The sequence below is a fragment of the Lissotriton vulgaris genome, chromosome 6 (genome assembly GCF_964263255.1).
Source record: "Lissotriton vulgaris chromosome 6, aLisVul1.2, whole genome shotgun sequence".
In the NCBI taxonomy this organism is placed as follows: Eukaryota; Metazoa; Chordata; class Amphibia; order Caudata; family Salamandridae; genus Lissotriton; species Lissotriton vulgaris.
In genome coordinates, this window is record NC_141694.1 from 265,750,331 (window position 1) to 265,769,786 (window position 19,456).

The window sequence follows — 19,456 nt, forward strand, 5'->3', positions numbered from 1 at the left end:
TCACCTTCTCTTTGCTTGGCGTGCTGTAGCTTGAAGTGTTCGAAGTCCGAGTTCATTTGGGGGTCAAAGTGAGCATTTAGGGCGGTAATCGCCCCAGCGTAATCTCCGGGAGGGCCTGTGTTTGGTAGGTGCTTAAATAGGAGATTGTGTAGTGGAGCAGCAGCGAGCGTTTCACCGCCCCATCTTTCTCCCTTATGGCGATGAAATAGTTCTCTAGGCGGGTAAGCCCGGTTTGGCACCTTGGCGCTGCTATGGTGGGATCTGCCAACTCACTAAACGGAGGTAGGACACCTGAGAGGGGGTGGGCATGGATATCTCATGGTGGTGGGCATGTGCACAGAGAGGCGGCCTGCAGAGAGTGCTGCACACTAATGGTGGGCTCTGATGTGCAAGGTGGTGGTCTGAGGCTGCTGGGCATAGCCTGGGCCCACGTGCCTCTGGTCGCGTGGCACGTGGTCTAGCTGACCGGGGACAAAGCGCTAGTGGGTCTTCTCTGCGTTGTGCAGGACTCACCTAGCCTGCATGGTGCTGGACGTCTCGACTGATGGCTGCTGGAGTATGAAGAAGATGCTGTCTACTGCTGCCCTTTATCAGCTGCTGGAACTGAAGTTGCAGCATGGCCGGAGTTGCTCCAGTGTGCCCTGGCAGGGCTTCAGCCTGTAGGTAATGCCCCTGTGATTCGGGTATGCTGAGGTGCTTCTCTGCTGTGTGGGAACAGGCACGAGTTGCCTCCACTCCTCGTCGCCAATGTTGCATTCATAGGATGGGCCCACCCTCCCGCCGAAGGCCGCGGGCTGGGGCCCTGATGTGCGCCGCAATAAAACACACTCACACACTGTGTGAGTCTAGGCGCGGACTGCCATCACAGTTTCGCCCATCTTTATTTATCGATGCGCTCACGCCAGCTGGCGTAAAAGCAGGTAACAGCTCTTGCGCATCAGCGGTAAACGCTGGTGCGCTAACTGTTACACAGATCAGTGTAGAACAGCATCAGAGCAGATTTTGTGCGATTTCGAGGACAAATTGATCTGCATTTGAAAAATAAATCCTTGTATTTTAGGGAATATCAAATCAAATGTATGATGAAAGTTTACTTGCAATGACTCCTAGGAATTGTTAGAGTTTTCCCAGAGTTCATTTTTTTAGCTTTCGGTGGGGCATGTCTGAATTAGGGTGTTGTGTTAAAAAATATGCTACATTGTATGGTGATTGTGTTAGAATGTATTGTTAAGAAATTGGATGTTTCATACATAGAAAAACGCATTTTTAAAGGAGAAATAGGAATCCTAGTCTCTGTTACAAATGACTATTCCTGCTACACATACTTAAAAATATGTGTTTGTTTGGAAGAAAGACACAGATGCCCAAATTACAGAAAAAACACAGTAGGCTGATGTCGAGAGGGTGCATAAGGGACCCACCGCTGCCTACAACATGCTAGGTCAGCGAGACATTTTACTGCGCCGTGTCATAAAATTGTTTTGTCATTGCCCATGGTGTATGGGTGGACAAGGACATTTTGTATCACCTGATGATTTTGCTGAGGAGATGGAGGAGCACCATGAGCATGAGTGTAGGTGTTACCTGCACTCAGTCTACTTGGAGTCCCCAGACCGCCCTAGTTCAGTGGATGCTGGGGCTGATTGTAGCAGAGCGACTCCGGCAGGGGCTCAGAGCAAGAACCCAGGAATTTACATTCCATGGGTCCTTTTACCTCAATGCATATTTCATACAGGGAACCTATTAGAGCAAAGAAGATATTCCCCATGCAAATGAGGGTCGCCGGTCATATAGTGCAGGGTGGCCTTCAATAGCACATGAGCATTTGGGTTTACTAAAGGGGGTCCAACTCACTAAAGCCAAGATGCCCTAGAAACATACATGAAGATTTTGCCACATACCTTTTTAGCAAACTTTGTTGAAGAGGACTTATTGTGCCCAAATGTGAAATCGCAAAACATTATCATGAGATTAACTATTTTTCTATATTTCTTTAAAGGGTCCTTTAAAAGGCTTTCTCGAAGCTCTTGGGAAACTCCAGAGGAAGTTTTATGCCAAAGGTGCCCGCTTAGACTGCCCTATCAGAACCTACCTCGTCACGGCCAGAAGCGCAGCAAGCTCTGGTGCCCGCGCGCTGAAGACGCTGCGCAGCTGGGGGTTGGAGATCGATGAAGCACTTTTCCTCGCAGGTGCCCCAAAAGGGCCAGTTCTGGAGAAAATTCGTCCCCATATTTTCTTTGACGACCAGATGTTTCACATTGAAGGCGCACAGCAGATGGGCACCATTGCAGCTCATGTGCCATATGGTATTGGCCAGAGATACAACAAATCCACTCCCAAAGAGGACTCCGAGAAAAAATAAAGCAGCTATTTATCTCTAAGGACCCTGACACAGCACCTCCCCCTCCCGTCAATCTGGAGCCTAACCTGTTTTACAACTATCCTTCCATTGCATTTTTTTTTAACAAAAGCATCCTAACACTTTGTAAGTGCAAAGTCAAAAATGAATCTGTTCACACACCTATTGTAATCACCTATAGCAACGCCACACAGTACCTCTAATTCCAGCACAAATTATAAACCATTCCCGTACAAAATAGAAACTGGAAAGTGCGAATATTTAAATATTTTAAAGTTCCCGGTTGCTGGCATGCCTGGTTAACACCTATGGCCTCCTACTCTGAAAATATAGGTACTTCACTGTCTTATATTTTGGTGCCTTTCTCTTATAAATACACTGCAAACAGTGCTCCCAAGAAGTTACCACCACCAACATAAACATGAAAGGCAGGCCTGCTGCAATGCAGCTCTTGCTATACCTCTGTTTTACCTCATTATTTTTAGCTATGTATTTAGTTGAACTATACTTAGATCCCCTGCTGAGTTACACATAGAGGCCAATTCTTTGCAGGCTAACTTGTGCCACCCCTTGCATAAATCACAGATCTTTTTCTAAATATTCAAGGTTTTTATTTTTTATCCAGTACGATGCCTAAGGGTTAAATGTTTAAAGGCAACACAAAGTAATGCCGTTCATTAAAAAGCTGAACTCTGCACGCATTGCATTCTCCTTAAATCCTTCACAAAGCACAGTGCACATTTCCTGCATTTTTCAAAGTTTAGTAGATATCATGACCTGGTCTATATTACACCTGTGTTAATACACAGTACTAGTTCCATATCATGCTTCAAACCTCAGCATTAGCTGCAATTACGCACAATGGACACGTTTTGATTGGTAACTGTACATTGAATAGCACAGCACAATCAGTCTTTGCAACACATCAGGGTGCATATTTTAAAGAGACAGGCTCTGATATTCTGCATTCTACAGCATAACATTCTGCATCCATAGGCATAAGGCTCATGGCACTTGTGCAGTAAATTGGATCCCATCACTGATGACTGTGTTCGAAAGCAGTGCTCCTGGTTATCCAATAAAATATAGCATATCGCAATTATTGTTTAATATATTTGCGTAAATAATATTTGTGTTCTTAACCTATATTGACTAGACCCTCTTATGGTTTGATGTCTGTCTCTTTTTGTTTGTGTTTTTTCCCCCACTGGCTACTTTTTATTACAATCTGACTGGATTTTTCAGTTTTGACAGATTATTTCTAAGAGCATAATATGAGATCTGCTGGCCTGGTCGAGGCAGCACTTTCTATCCTTTATGCATCCTTGCCTTCCCTCTCTGCCATCTCAACTCGAGAAAATTTATGACACTTCCTAAAAACTCAGAAGGTTATTTTTTCCATGTGCTACTTCTTAATTCTGTGACCGTGTCACCTTTTGCACAACTGAAATATTTTTGTCCTATTGGCTGGTAAAAACAAAAAAAAGTATACTGATCGTTCTTCATTTTAGGTCTAATTTGTACCAATGTTTGTGACTGTGTCCTCTGGGACATTGGGCAAGGATTTCCGTGAAATACAAAAGAGAATTGTCCAACAGTGTCATTAGATAACGTGTTTCCTTTAAATAACTTTATTCGTAATAAAACTATTATGTACCATTTACTCCAGTAGATTTTACGTTTCGAAATTCCAAACATATGTTTTTCTTACCTTTTGGATTTAAGTACCATTTTGATAAAGAAATGCTCTAGTTTTAGCACTTTTGTTAAAGTTTTAGAAAAACAATCATATAATATATTGTTTTTATTACATTATATATTTTCTACAGTATGTTTTGGAATGTTATATAATTCTCTATGAGTGGGTTGCTAATTAGTTATTTATAATGTGCAAGCTGGTAATGCGGCAAATTGTTTACAAACTTCTCTGGTAGTTATCACTTGGTTTTCAGGGGCTAGTGGTTCTGGATTTTACTGTATGGATGATGAGAAAAACAAATAAGGTTTTCACCATCTTTTTATTACTCTTTGAGAAAATAGGTTTCAAAACTATTTTCCTACTGAAATAAAGCAGACTATACTGAAATTTGTTTTTTCGTTTTTTTTTAAACAACTAATATTACAACTACACAGGTTGCAAGTAAATAATAGATGGGATTGAGTACTCCACCAATACATTATAAGGATAGTACAATACACCAAGAATGTAATTGACCACATAGAAGCCTTAGGTCGCAGGCCAAGTGCTTTATAAAATCATGGAACTCTGAGGAGAGATGCAATATCATTCTCACATATGATTTGGTGCATTTTATTCCTTATAGTATATGTCCTTCTTGCCTCAAATGTTTTCTTCCAGCCCCACTCGTTTTATAGTTCCAATAATTGCAAAGCAGGCATGTATTATATTTGACACTTTATCCCAGACCTAGCTGTTTAACCAAGAACACTTATCATGCTGGTATTTTTTAACGCAAATTTAGAAAGTTAAATAAATGACAAGCCCCAGAATGAGACATGTAGTTTGCAAAGTAGTTATGACCGATTGAGTGTATCACAACATGGCATGGTGCCACTTGTCAACAAATGAAGTGCAGTCCCCTAGCACAAATAAGATCAGCCCTGGCGAAAAATGTAAAGTAAATTGGGTTTAGAATAAAACATTTCAAAGCAGCCATTTTAGAAGGAATCCTGCCCCTGACCAATGCTATCTTGCTGCTCCTTTTTGGTCTGACATTAGCCAAGACCTTTTGTTTTCCTAAAAATATTCTAAAAAAATAAATAAACATTCTTATGTATATAGGGGCTTTCTTTTAATTTTGTTCATTCATTGATCTGTTTTAATGTCACTCACATTGTGCCTCCACTCGCCACAACATACAGCATGGGGAAGTGGTCAGCCTACCTCAGCCACTGACTCCCCTTATTGTGAGTCACTGCATTTTGTCTGTACGCATGTGCACTACAGCTGTTAAATAAGTCTAGGGTCTGGTGGGCCAGTGTGTTCTTTTTTTTCCCCCAAAAACATGTTCCATTGCAATAACATTTTTGTGATGTTCCAATGTAGGGAGAAAGCAGCACAGGGGTCATATTTGAGGTGTTTGGTGATTTGTTAACCTACACCACCAATACTCCTGTTTCTCTAAACTTAAAAGCGCAAAATCCAAGATGAATGCCAAAGACTTGTAAGTTCTGCCACACATCTCTGAAACGCCTTTTTCAGTTGCATAACTGGTTATTAATTGAAAGTTTTGCATAAACTGCTTGACTTGACTTGAAACTACATGTGACTTTAATTAACATTTATGTCCTTTTGATAGAGCATTAACTTGTTTTCCAAGATGGCTGCTATTTTCAGGACTTATTTATTGATGACACTTTGTATTTTATTTTTGTCTCTCTTCTATTTCCAGCGTGTATTGTATCTGTCTTTGGCTGTGAGGCCATCTGAAATGCTGTCAATTAATAGTTTACTTAACTGCAGAAAAGCAATTATTCACAAAACAATAATACTGCTGTCAAAACAAAGGCTACAGGAATGTGAAATTTCATAGCTTTGCATTTCAAAGTATTCAATTCTATCTAGGACATGAAGGCAGAGATTATTCCTCCTTTACTTTTATTTGCTCACACATCAGAGAGTAACATTTAACATTAATAAACCTAATATGAAAACAGCTACATTTCCCAAGAGTCTGTAAAGTAACAGAAAGACATTAGAACATGGCAACCGGAGGGCAAGATGGCCGCTGACGGACCGTAGGAGGACAGTCGTACACTCCTTCTCTCCCGTCAAGGTCTGAATGGTCTGAAATGACACCCTGAGTACCCTACAAAAATCTGGCATCGACGCGGGGTATGCGGAGTATGCAGTACGTCTCAGAACGGAGCATAGAACTAAGATACAGGTCACAAAAGCCCAGTCAAATAAACGCTTACCTAAGAGTAGCGCTCCGGAGCTGGGAGCGCCTCGTGGCAGGCAGATCACGGCTGTGGTCAGAAATCAGCAGACTGTGGAAGCGAAGCTGGAGCGCAAAGACACAGATACAGACAATGGCGCCCCGAGGAGCGAAACCGAAGGAGGTCAAGGATCAAACACTGACTGCAGGAGGAGGAACTGAAACCCCAGTGTCCGCCGCCGCTGCACGAGCAGGAGCAGTGAGTAAGAAAGCGATAGTAAAGGCTACCGGTGTTGGCTCGACTGGTGAAGCCCTGAAGTCTGTCGATCGCGGAGCTGGGGGAAAGGAAGCAGCACCCGACAACAGCAGGAAAGAGGTCAGAGGTCGGGTGCCCGCAGCTGGGTAGACTGCGATGGGTAAAGACGCGCTCCGACAACCGACGCTGCACAAAGCTTTCCCTCCTGTAAGAACGCTGTCAGCACCGAATCCAGGGGAGAAACCGGCCCAGAACCCGCAAATCATCGAGCGGGAGGCCAGACAAGAGGAGCGGAGTGATGCAGAGGATGATTCTAGGGATGTCGATGCCGATGCGGAAGAGCTGAATAGACCACATGCAGGCAACACGAATGGAGACACGGGGGCTCCAGGAGAGGAGACAGAAGCAAGAGCACTGACAGTGGAGGCAGTATGCCAGCGTGAGCAGATGGGAGAACTATCTCAACACTCCTGCCTCTCTTGCCTCTGCAGCCCAGGGGGGCTACAGAGGCAAGAGAGACTGCTAAAACTGGTACAATCAGAGAGCAGCAAATCCCACAGGAGAAGGAAGATGAGCTGGAGCAGGCCCCAGCAGTAACCTTAAGAGAAGTGCCTCTGGTTAGTGAAATCACACATATAATACCCCAATCCCAGACATTGGCACAGGGGCAAGCGAAGGCACAACGGCACCAGTTCAGGAAAGACAAAGACAAAGTGTTAGATTCCATCACGCCGGGGATGGGGTACACACGAAGTTAAAGGAGGTTGCTAATCGCCTGGGGGACATTGCAGGCAAAAAACACGAGAGATCAAGGGCCATGGCAAATACTGCACCTGGAAACACGGAGCCGGTGGGAAGGCTGGCGAAAACAATACCAGGCCCCCGAGCGATGACTGCTTCTACTCAGTAAATGAAGACACAGGTGCCTCAGTTTCTAGTAGGGGGAGCAACATGGAAGAATCAGATCTTGAGTCTAAGTCTGATGCTGGTACAAATACAGACTCCAAGGCCTCCACTGAAGAGAGCAGCTCAGACCACAGAGGGTCTATTGGGACAAGACACCGTCGAGGAGGGTCCAGGACTAAACAGAGGAAAAGGTTCAGCCTACAGCAAGGAGATATAGCTAAAAAGCTGGACTGGGACTATGCTGCTCCATCCCAGTTGTATGTAGAGAATGGAGGGTCGGGTACACGGCAGTGTACGCCCGATAATGAAGCCCCAAATCCAGCCTCAAATCCAGCTACTTTAGAATTGCTGTTTGTAACCCTTAAACAAATGCAGGGTGAAGCCAGGGCTGAGTCAAGAAAAGCCAGGCAAGAGTCAGAGAAAATACAAGGGGCTATCCGGGAAATGAACAGTCTTTACACAGAAGTGGCGGGAAGAGTAGACCTGGTTGAAGAACTAACGGGAAATTTAGAAGATGAAGTATCTAAGTGGCAGCAGTTCAAGGAAGACCAGGAAAAGTTGGCTGAAGATATGAGGTGGAAGCTCGAAGACTTTGAGAACCGCCAAAGGCGCAATAATGTAAGACTCTTGGGAATTGCCAAAGACCTGGAGGGGCAAGACGCGCGGGCTTTCGTGATCAACCTATTGAAAAAAGCTTTTCCTGAACTGACAACTTGGAACTGGGAAAGTGAGGTCCAGAGGGCTCATAGGTTTCCCTTGTTCCAAAAGAAGGGATCTGCCAGCGTTGGTGGTAGCAAGCCTAGGGCAATCTTGGTCTTTCTCGGGAATTACGACAGGAGGTAATGGACAGAGCAAGACCAGAAGCAAAAAGAACAGCTGGTGGGATTACCTTTTTCAAACGACCGGACTTCTGCCATGCAACGGTTGAGAGGAGATGGAGATTGAGACAGATGATTCCGGCGTTCCAGGCTCTGGGACTTGAGGCTTATTTACTATTTCCATCAAGGCTGAAGGTGTTGATAAATGGGGCTGTTAGAATGTTCTCTTCTGAAGTAAAAGCACAGGAGTTTCTGGTAAAATGCAAGGAGAAATAAGTGCCAGCAGTGAGTGAGGACAGCAGACCAGTAAAATCGACATAAGGAGCTCAAGTAGGATTAAAATAAGATGATTTGGTAGGGTATAATATGACATGAGGGACTCAGGGCACTGAAATGGAAAATAGGGGTTCTGACGGGAGGGGGGGGCGACTACCTGCGGATACACAGCAGCTACATATAGGTCATGCATGACCTATTTGCCCGTAGGGGGGGAGGGGTTCTGAAGGTGGGGGGGTTGGGGGGGGGGGGGGGAGGGAGCTGTAGGGCACATTTTTGGGGGAGGCAACGTAGGGTTTGAACATGACACATGTAAAAAGACGTTTAGCAGGAGGACACTAAGGGGTGAACCAAGGGCACAAGGAGGAGCGATGAAAGTATTAAATGGTAGGGCAAGACGCAGAGGGATGGGGAAAAAAGGGAAACAAAAATGAGCACTAGAATACTTGCTATTAATGTATGTGGGTTGAATGATCGTGTGAAAAGACAGCGTGTGGCAGCCTATCTTAGAGCATCAGGAGCGGATTTTATGTGTTTACAGGAGACGCATATAAAAGGCAGCAAGGGGTATCCTCTGGATCAGTTAGGTTTCCAAGTGCTAGCATGCTCCAAACAAGGTGCCAAGACAAGAGGAGTGGCAATACTGGCTAAAAGAAATCAAGTTGCAGTCAGGAAGAAAATAGAGGATGTATGGGGCAGGTGGGTTTTAGTGGAATGCCAAGTAAATGGGGAATGGATTAAGATAGGCTCGATTTATGGATCAACAGATGATGATCCAGAGATTTTTTCATTTTTAGATACGGAATTACCAGTATTCTTGGGGGGTGATTTTAACATCAATGGTATAGGAGGGCTAGGTCTAGGGGGGTCAGGGAAATACCAGGGGAGGAAGAAAAGGGTATGCAAGGCAATTATTGAGATGGCGAGAAATAACTCACTGGTAGATGTCTGGGATACATTCAAACCACTGGACGATGGTCCCACGTACTATTCTGCACCACACAGAGTCTTCGCAAGGCTTGACTACTTCATGATATCCAATTAGCTGATAGGGAAAGCAAAGGTGGAAAGGGCACCCCGTATTGTATCGGATCACAATCCACTGTTACTCACACTAGAGAATTCAATAAAATGTGGGCCCTCACGAAAATGGACATTCGAACGAAGATTATTACAAGATAAGCAGTACATTGAGCATCTGGAAAAGTGGATAGAAAATTATTGGGAGATGAATTGGCATAGCACCACTACGGGTTTTACCTGGGATGCCTTTAAGGCGGGGGTACGCGGAGAAACTCTCAGTTACAGTTTAAAAAAACAAAAAGGGGAGAGGGCCAAGGTGACCAGGTTATACCAGAAGGAGGCAGAAGTGGAGGCAGAACTAAACTAGTGGTGCTAGTTCGGGCTGGTGCACCGGTAGAGCAGACCCTGATAGAATCAGCTAGAGCAAAGGCAGAAGCAGGGGAAAATATAGCAGCGAAGGCAGCAGAACTTTACACAGAAAGAAAGGAACACTGCCATGAGTACAGTGAAAGAGTGGGACATACACTGTCGCTTAGGACTAGGCAGAACGAGGCAAGGGGGGAGATAAAGGACATTATGGATAGTAATGGTAATTAGATCACTGAAGCGTCTTGTATTACAGAGGTGTTCAGGCAGTACTATACCAGACTTTATAATGAGAATCAGGAAACAGATGAGGATTTAACCCAGGAATGCCTGGCAAATATAGTAGCACTGTATCTTACTCAAGAATATAGGGATGATCTGGATTCACCAATACGGGAAGAGGAGGAGAGGCATGCGCTCTCAAGCCTACCAGCAGGGAAAGCTGCAGGACCGGATCAGCTTCCAGTGGAATTTTATAGAACTTTACAGACAGGAATTTTTAAGCATATGCTTGAAACGGTTCAGCAGGCACAGGAGGGTCAGTCAATACCAAAGTCATGGGCAGGGGCAGAAATTGTAATTATTCTAAAAAAAGTCAAGGTACCTACAGAGGCAGGCTCGTATAGGCCAATTACGTTGTTAAATGCAGATGCCAAGTCTACTCTAAGGTCCTGGCCACTAGACTCTCAAGAGTGATAGATACCATCGTGACCCATGTGCAGCATGGTTTTATCCCAGGGAGGGGTACAACGGAACACATACGGAGAGTAATTACACTGTTCGATGCCACAGAAGTCACAGGGGACCCGATGTCGGTTATGCTTCTAGACGCAGAGAAAGTGTTTGATCGAGTCTCCTGGGACTATCTGTGGTCATCTTTGTGCTGGGCTGGCATAGGGAATAATTTTATACGAGCCATTCAGGTGCTTTATCAAGCTCCAACCACACGGGTGAGGGTTAATGGAGAATACACGAACATGCTAGAAATAAAGCGGGGCACTAGGCAGGGATGCCCATGTTCCCCGCTGCTCTTCACAGTATATTTGGACCCATTGTTGCATAGGTTAATAGGGATCAGGAGAATTGTACCAGTAAAGTCTATGGGGGTGAAGATGAAGTGTTGGCATATGCCGATGACGTCGCGGTTATCTCATCAAATCCTATGGAGGCAATAAGGGAAATAGAGGGAGAAGCTGCGTTGTTTGGTAGAATAGCCGGCTACTCTTTAAACAAGGCAAAAACACAGAGTATTATAAATAAAAAGGTGCAGTGCTCTGATAGACAAGTGGTAGACTCATGGATATATTTGGGGATAGAGATAACAGCGAATCTAGATACCGTGGTGGAAAGAATCATTGAACCAATAATTAAAAAAGCAAAAAGGGATTTAGACAGATGGCATAACCTACATTTTACATTAGTAGGGTGGGCAAATGTAGTAAAAATGATGCTGTTGCCAAAATTGCTAATATATCTTTCGGGCAATCCCACTAACATTTGATCAAAAATGGTATGTCTCTTTGGAACAGATGGTAAACAGGCTTCTATGGGCACATGGGAAAACGAGGCGAGCCCAGAGATATATGGCACTCCCTAAAGAGAAAGGTGGATGGGCAGTTCCAGACTTTAAATTGTATCATTGGGCGGCAGTTTTTCAATATATGGTGGAGTTAATTGGTGGAGCACCAGGGCAAGTGGGTGTGGGTAACTCAGTACAGGCAGTTTTGATGGGAGTGGATAATATGAAAAATCTGTTTTTAAAGTACACTGAGTTTAGTTACTATAAATAAACAAAATTTAAAACCCTTATTGCGGCATATAAGACATGGGCTGCATTTAAAAAGAAGTATGGATTGGGAAGATACAATGCATACACACGATTATTAGACAATATTACATTACCTCCAGAGATATTTGCAGAGTCAGTATTCAGAGAGTGGGGTCGGAAGGGCATTCTGAGTATTAAGGACTTAATGGGGGAACATGGTATGTATCAATTTGCGGAATTACAACAGCAATACTGGGTAGAGACAAGAAGTTTTTATAAATATCTGCAAGTGAGGAGTTTTTTTGCTACGAAAAAGGGGGGCCCAGCTGGATTCAATGAAAATGTGGTGATGGAGTATGTGGAGAAACAGGGGGGTTGTACGATTAAAAGAATCTACTTTGAATTGATAGAAAGTAGAGAGGATGATTTAAAGAAACAAAGAGACAAATGGGTAGAGAGACTCCTGGGTAGGGCAGGAGCACTTTCTGTTATCATTGGAACTAGGCAGAACTACGCTATGCTGTGCAGCCTTGCAGGCGCAGCACTATAAAACCATCTCCTCGCTCTACTAAACGCCAGCACAAATTGCACAATAGGGAGGCACCTCTGGAATTACATGCCCACGCTGTAACAGCTCGGAAGCCGGGATGGTGCACATGTTTGCAACCTGTCCAACACTGCTACCATTACATAAAGAAATAGAAAGGTTCTTGGAGAAGCCTATGGGTATTACCATAGATCTGACACCAGCAAGGCTGATCCTGGGAGTGGACGGGCACTGTGGAGCCGATACATTTTTGTATGTAGTTATGGCGGTGTTTAGGCTTTGCGTGACTTCAGCTTGGAAAGACCCGGCTCCACCTACTTTTCATCAATGGTTGGCAAGGCTACTCTCTATATACAACTTGGAGAGAGAGATATATTCAAGGAAAGGTAAAAGAGGGAGAAAGCTAGGCTTAAAAATATGGGAACCTAAGGAAATGTGGAAGAAAGGATAGAATGAGGGCAAGAGGGCATGGTTAAGTCGCTCTGCTGTTTTAGCAGATGTTCTTAGAGGGGGTTTTTCCCTTCTCCTTCCTCTTGTTTTTTTCTCTTTTTTTCTCTCTTTTCTACCTGTTTGTCTTTTCTTCCAACTGTTTCTTTTTTTTAGCCTTATCAACACAAGTACTGCATTTGTATTTGTAAAACAACAATTGTGTTTTGTTATGTGCAAAGTGTCATGCAGCCAGGGGGGAGGGCGGGAAATGTGGGGTAAATACCTAATAAAAATATTTAAAAAAAAAAAGAACATGGCAACCGATCAGAGCAGTCCTATGAGGAAAAAGACGTCCTCAACATATGTCACGTCCTCTTTTCTCTGTGCATAGCCATGAAAGATGCCAAACATCTTATTCTTGCTTGTTCTCCAAACCAGAACCAGAATAATTGCATTACCATTTGCTAGACATAAAACTAACTACATGAAAAGTAAGCAGTACCATCAAAAATGTATGTAAAATATATGAGGCAATGTATATAGCATATCTTTCACTATCACGTTATCGCTATGAGCTTAGCATGAATATCACCTCCACAATGGGTGGGACTGATATGACAGCCAGATGTGTTAGTACTCTGTGGGATAATCTCCTCTAGGCTAACTCTAGCTAGACAGCTGGAGTTCGCATAGAGGAGATCCAAGATGACTTAGAGGCCATAGCACCCCTGGTCGACTATGCCCCAAATATGAAAGTATGTAAACCCACTACCTACATAAGCCATCCTACCCTCCTAGCTAAAGTGACTGCTGACACCATTGGAGGCTTGATGAATTAGATAAACAGTGGATTAGCATTTCTTGGTCTGTACTCACCTGAGCCATATTCTTTTAGGCACCTGACCACACATAGGCTACTCTGATCTGTGAACCAAAGGTAGGAAATTGATATGGAGGACGTTTTTGTTCTTCTGACAATTGTAAAGGTTACTCGATCTGAAATAAAATCCTACCAGAAATGTCTAATGCTTTAACATCATAGACTCTTCGAAAGGAAAGCAAGCAAATTACAGTTTGCAATTTGAGCGACAATTACTTTTTGGATAAACTCATTTGAGGGCCTTTTCTATAAACTTGCAGTTAAACATTGACATCCCACAGTCTAGTGTACTGGGGCTAAAGAGGAATTGCAAAAATAGTATCTACGAGGAGTTTACAGATCAGGTGGTGTTGGCCCACTGGATTGTAAGAAACTGTATAATACCCTGCCGAGGTGACAGACTGAAACTTATTTAGGAATCTGGAAGCCAACTTAGGTTGCCAACTCTGAAAGAAATTTAAAGATGTAGGCCATATCTGCTTGAACAGGACCAGGATCCCCTTTCACACACCAACAATGGCAGCACTCTAAGGCGTGTTGTAGCACTTGAGAGTTGAATCTGCCCAAGCTCCACTGAGGTATCTGTAGCCTTCGCCAAAATGTCCTATGGCTTGTACCTTCTTCGACAAAACTGTGCTTGTCTAACAATATAAACATCTGGATTTGTGCCAGCCAGACTGATTCCGTGCACACCCTCAGGATATGTTGGCCTATGTCCCTGCTTGCCACTGTGCACCATCAATACCCTCTAACCCTGCAGGGCAACAAATGTGTAGGCAACCATTACAATCAAAATCCCCTCGAGGAAATTGTGGTAACAGATTTAAACCTTTTCGTTTGGACTCTCATGCTTACTCAAAAAATATTCAGCAAGGTTTTTCAATATTTCTTTGTGTTGTGATTCTAGCATAAAATACATGTGCTGCGATAATTGCTAGATTGAAACAAATTAGCATATTTAGAATCACAATAGTGAAAAAGTTGAACATTTCCACCATTGTGCTAAAACAGTGAATATATGCTGGCATATAAGTACTGTATATAGCTGTACTCCTAATTAGCACTCCCTAACCTAGTTTTGCCAAGGGTGGATCATCTGCCAAATCTCTAAAGAAAGAAAGATACTCACTTGGCCTGTATTTCTTCTACTGTGCTTGCTAAGTGAAATTGGTGCTGCTTGTAATATAATACTCCATGATGTTTCAAAAGATCAGGTTTATTATATAGGTTTCAAAATATCTTATATTTGTTGATTGAAAAACAGCATACATATTTAGAAAGTCTACATTTTGACAATTCTTTCCATGTATTTTGATAAGACATATCAAAGATAGAGATATAATTTTATAATTTCTATAAAAACAAAATATCACTATTGCAAAGAACTACCCTCATAACCAATCCTCTCACTAACATCCATTCAAACTCAAAGACTACCATACTCAACAATCATACCACGTCCCAGCAAACTGCGCATACATAAGAACAGACAATGGTGGAAACACAGATTGAATTATTATCCATTGTGGCATTGTGGCGTTGTGGGCTGGGATCTGTTTTCCAGCAAGCGGTCAACGTACGTTTCGGTGTGGGCATATGATACCACTGACCACCTTCTGTAGGACCACACAACAATATAATAACTTCCAGAGGTAGGTATAAAGGGAAGCATTACAATTTTCAAAAATTGCTCCAGATGCGGAGAGGTGCTCATTCATATAGATCATGTCCAAACTCAGAGGCATAGCTTTACTCCTATTAGAGTACAGTTTAACTTCCGACTGCGTCCTAGCACTGTGGCACGCCTAATTCCTAGGCAGGGTTCTAAGTTAGAATCATATATGTGTAAGTGCCACCACTCTTAGAGTTCAAATCGATTTGGCAGGCTCCTGGCTTTACTTCTGGAGGTCTTTGTGTAGATAATGATTTGGTTCTGCTTTCTTTGGCAATAAGTTCACCTAAGTGCTGGAGACAGGAGTCTCAAATCCCTGCCAATGGCAGTCTAACTCTCCGTTACTGTTGCTGGACTCAAGTTTTTCTTTTATTGCTATCCCCCTGTTTTTTGGCCAAGTCACCACATCAGTGCTTTAGCCACACCCATCTGTGCCCAAGCAGTACCCAGTGCAAGGACCACTGGATTTTTTCCTGCTTATTTCTCTTCCCAGCTTGCATACTCTGGTAATCACTTGCTAGAGCACGATATTTCAGGTAAACTACACACATGCACATTCATGAATTTAGATGTATATGATTTGACACATCAGTTCATCTGTCAACAACATGGGTTTACCACAACCTCAGTGCTAAAGAACTCCAACATGCTCATTAACCACTCTTCCCCATCACTAACAAAGTGGCTCGTGACACCACCATTTAATAGGATTGGAAACCAGCTTAACATGCCCAAGGATTACCTTTCTTGCTTCCTTATTAATTCAAGATCACTAGTTAAAAATACATTTGTTTTGAATTTATGGCATTCATTCACTCATATATACCTGATTGTATTTATTTCAAGGAAACTTGAGCCCGTGGTTTTTCAGGCCCGGACTAAGCCATAGCTATTCCCACTGGATAGTCTCTTATCAGGCACAACTGCCCAAACAACCCTGAAGGTGGCCTATCAGCAATCTTCTCAGATGTATTACAATGTAATATCTTTATTGCACTGTGAAGCATTCGCTTTTGACAATAAGATTGCGGATTATTACATCTTCTCTGGTCTGTTCTTGTACTGGCACCCAGGGTTTAGAACGGATTTTGCAATGGCCATGGTAACACTATTCGAACTTCTTACACATAAATCCAAATTAATTATTCTTGGGACTTCAATATTCATCTTGAATTGAATAACAACTAAGAGCCTTCTCTGTCAAATGACACTGACCAATGTTGGCCGAACCGGCAATTTTCTAATGCATATTGTGGGACATACATTAGACAGCATCTTCACCAACAACCCTGACTTTGTATATCAAAGACGTCATCCAGCATAATTTGTTCTGATCACAGGGGAGTTCGTTTTTATTTAAAAAAATACAGAGGAGGGGAATTGTACCTGCTGCTCCCCTGCAGCCATGGTCATTCGTGTAATAAAGATTTCCAAGTCAATCTCATTTCAGCGCTGACCACTAGGCTACCCGCTGATTCCCCTGATGTTGATCAGGCTCTTATACTCAGAGACTCACTACTGCCATGGACACAATAGCATTAATGAGAGAGGTTAGACAAAAATGGTCCATTGTATGGCTAAGAAACCATATCAATGCTTCAAGTTTTATTTATTATGATAAAGGAACTCTTTATGAGGTCCACATAAAAACAAAATATACATACAAAACAAGAGATACATAAGATATTATTCAACCACAATAAAAGGAAACATCCTAGTAAAGGTCCAAAAAACATTTGAAAAAGTTGTACAGTTTAAAACAAAACATTTCATTAGGTGGGTTAATCATGGCCGCCTTAAATGAAGAAGCAGATAAAATGTTGAGTTGTAGGCAAATTGGTCTTAACCATCTACGCCTGCAAGACATCAGGGCAGGACAAACAAACATAACGTGATCTAAGTCCTGATCATACAATTGACACAGATCACAGAGTGCCGAATGGCCATACCAACTGGCATGTAGAACTTTCAACGGAAGCAAATTTTGTCTTAATAAGTACACAAGGCGTCTAACGCCATGGGAGATGTTCCAGTACATATAAGGTTGAGCTTTCCGCTAAAATACAAGACTCAATAACAGGAGTACAACCTTTTTTCGATAGACGGAAATCTCTATCCTGACAAAACCCCAATTCCCATGAGGCTGACTTCAGAATGGTTTTTAATTGATGAGAGGATAAAGAAAATAGAATCTCTTCATCCAATTTCAATTGTGCCACGGCAAATCTGAAATGTTTTACAATCACGGAGAAGTCATTAAAGGATCCTAATAATTCATTTTTTATAAGATCTCTTAAGGTGTTGGACTCACTTTTAGATAAGGCTACTACCCAACGTATAATACTGGCCAAACCTTGAACCCAGCTACTGCGTATACCAAGTTCCTGTCTCAGGGAAGCCGTCGAATTTGCTGTACCAACAGACATTAAACTACGCAGAATTTTCCCTTCCGCTGAGTTTAAAAAACTCCACTTTTTTAGATCAATTAACTCTATTCGTATAACAGGGAGGCAGGAACTTTCGCTCTAAATACATCTAAAAGAATAGAAAAATGCCTTCTACCTGTGGCTTTATACAGGGAAACTAGACTCTTTCCCTGTGAAATAGCCTTCCGCGAGTTATTGTCAATATGTAATTTGTCACTTAAATTATTTGTGACAATTTTGCCAAGGAAGGTGTAAGATTTCACACTTTCCAATTTTTTTCCCCCCACGGCCCAAGGATAGTTAGGGAATTTGGGTTTCTTTCTACCAGAGAAGCAAATCACTTTACTTTTTGCCGTGTTTATCGATAGGTAATGGCTTTCAGCATATTCAGAAAGTGCCTGCAACCGATTATTCAAGCCCTTTGGGGTGAGATCCAAAATCAAGATGTCGTCTGCATACATAAGGCATGCAATTGGAACTCCACCCAAAGACGGGGCAATTCCGGCGCAGGCTGAGAGGGTGACGGGTAAGTCAACTGTATATAGGGAAAATAGCAAGGGAGCCAGAAGGCAACCTTGCTTCAACCCATTGGAAGTAGAAATTATTTTAGATACACCACGTTCACCTCCAAGTAGAACTCTACACCAGGTGTCTGAATAGAGGGCGCGAATTAACTTAATAAGAAAGGGGGGCATACCTAAGTCAAATAACTTTCTCCACAGCAATATTCTATCTACTTTATCAAAAGCGGTGGAGAAGTCAATAAAAGCGCCATATACCTGCCCACCACGGACTTTCACATATTTTTCTGTGATAACTTGCAATGCCGTCAAGTTATCGAGAGTTCCGTGATTTTGTCTGAAACCTGTTTGTTCCATGGGGAGGATTTTAAATTCAGATACCCATTGGTTCATTAAAATAAGAACACATTTTGCGAAAACCTTACCAATGGCATCAAGCAAAGCAATTTGACGATAATTTTGTGGCAGATCTCTTGCCCCTTTTTTATATAAAGGAACAATGATACTTCCTTTCCAGGAAGGGGGGACTGTTCCACTGGAAAAGCAACATTTAAACACTGGAAAGAGAATTTTGCTCCAAAGTTCACTCTGTTGTTTTAAAACCGAAATTGGGACTTTATCTGGACCCATCGCACCAGAGGAACGCATATTCTTAATAGCAAATTCAATTTCCTTTTCCGTTGGACAATCAAATACACGTGAGACATTATTGAATTCAGCGTTGTATACTTGAGAATTATTGTTACTGTACAACTTCTCGATATAATGAACCCATACCTGTTCCTCAATGGCGATAGGAGTGGGACTAACTCTGGTACCACAACCCTTGCCAATTAAAGACCAGAATGTCTTGGCTTGGCCATTATAAGAAGCTTCCCTCAGTTGTATCCAGAGGGCATCTTCCTTGGTGCGTTTTAAACGGGCCTTAAGCCTAACTCTCCTTCTTTTTAAAATAGACAACTTGTGCTTAGCTTCTTGGGTAAAGAATAAAAATTGCCCCCTTATAACTTTGTTTATTTCTATATTTATAGCCCGTAGGGGTTGAGGGACTACGAAAGATTGTTTCACACATAGTTTCTTTTTCGCTAAGGAAGTTACAGATTCTAAGAAGTTAACAAAACTCAACAGCTCTCTCCCTTCCCAGAGAGGTAAATTGTCGACAGTAAAATGCAAAAGAGGCACCACACTTTTAAAGGAACAAGAATTCCAAAAACATTTCCCTGAGTTGGAATCAAAATTCACAAAATCTGTATCCAAACTCCATGAATCCACTTTCGGGAGACTAACGAAGACTGAAAGCATCAACGCAT

At 42.6% G+C, this 19,456-nt stretch overlaps 1 protein-coding gene across 1 annotated transcript in view; it reads left to right on the top strand.

Moving 5' to 3' along the window:
- The window catches only part of LOC147707116 (cytosolic 5'-nucleotidase 1A-like), a 138,690-nt gene extending 134,247 nt beyond the window's left edge, over nucleotides 1-4,443 (top strand). The window contains exon 6 of the mRNA XM_086926293.1: nucleotides 2,000-4,443. Within this exon, the coding sequence (XP_086782419.1) occupies nucleotides 2,000-2,362 (363 nt within the window). The 3' untranslated portion in view covers nucleotides 2,363-4,443. The remainder of the gene's footprint in view (nucleotides 1-1,999) is intronic.
- Nucleotides 4,444-19,456: the final 15,013 nt, after the last annotated feature.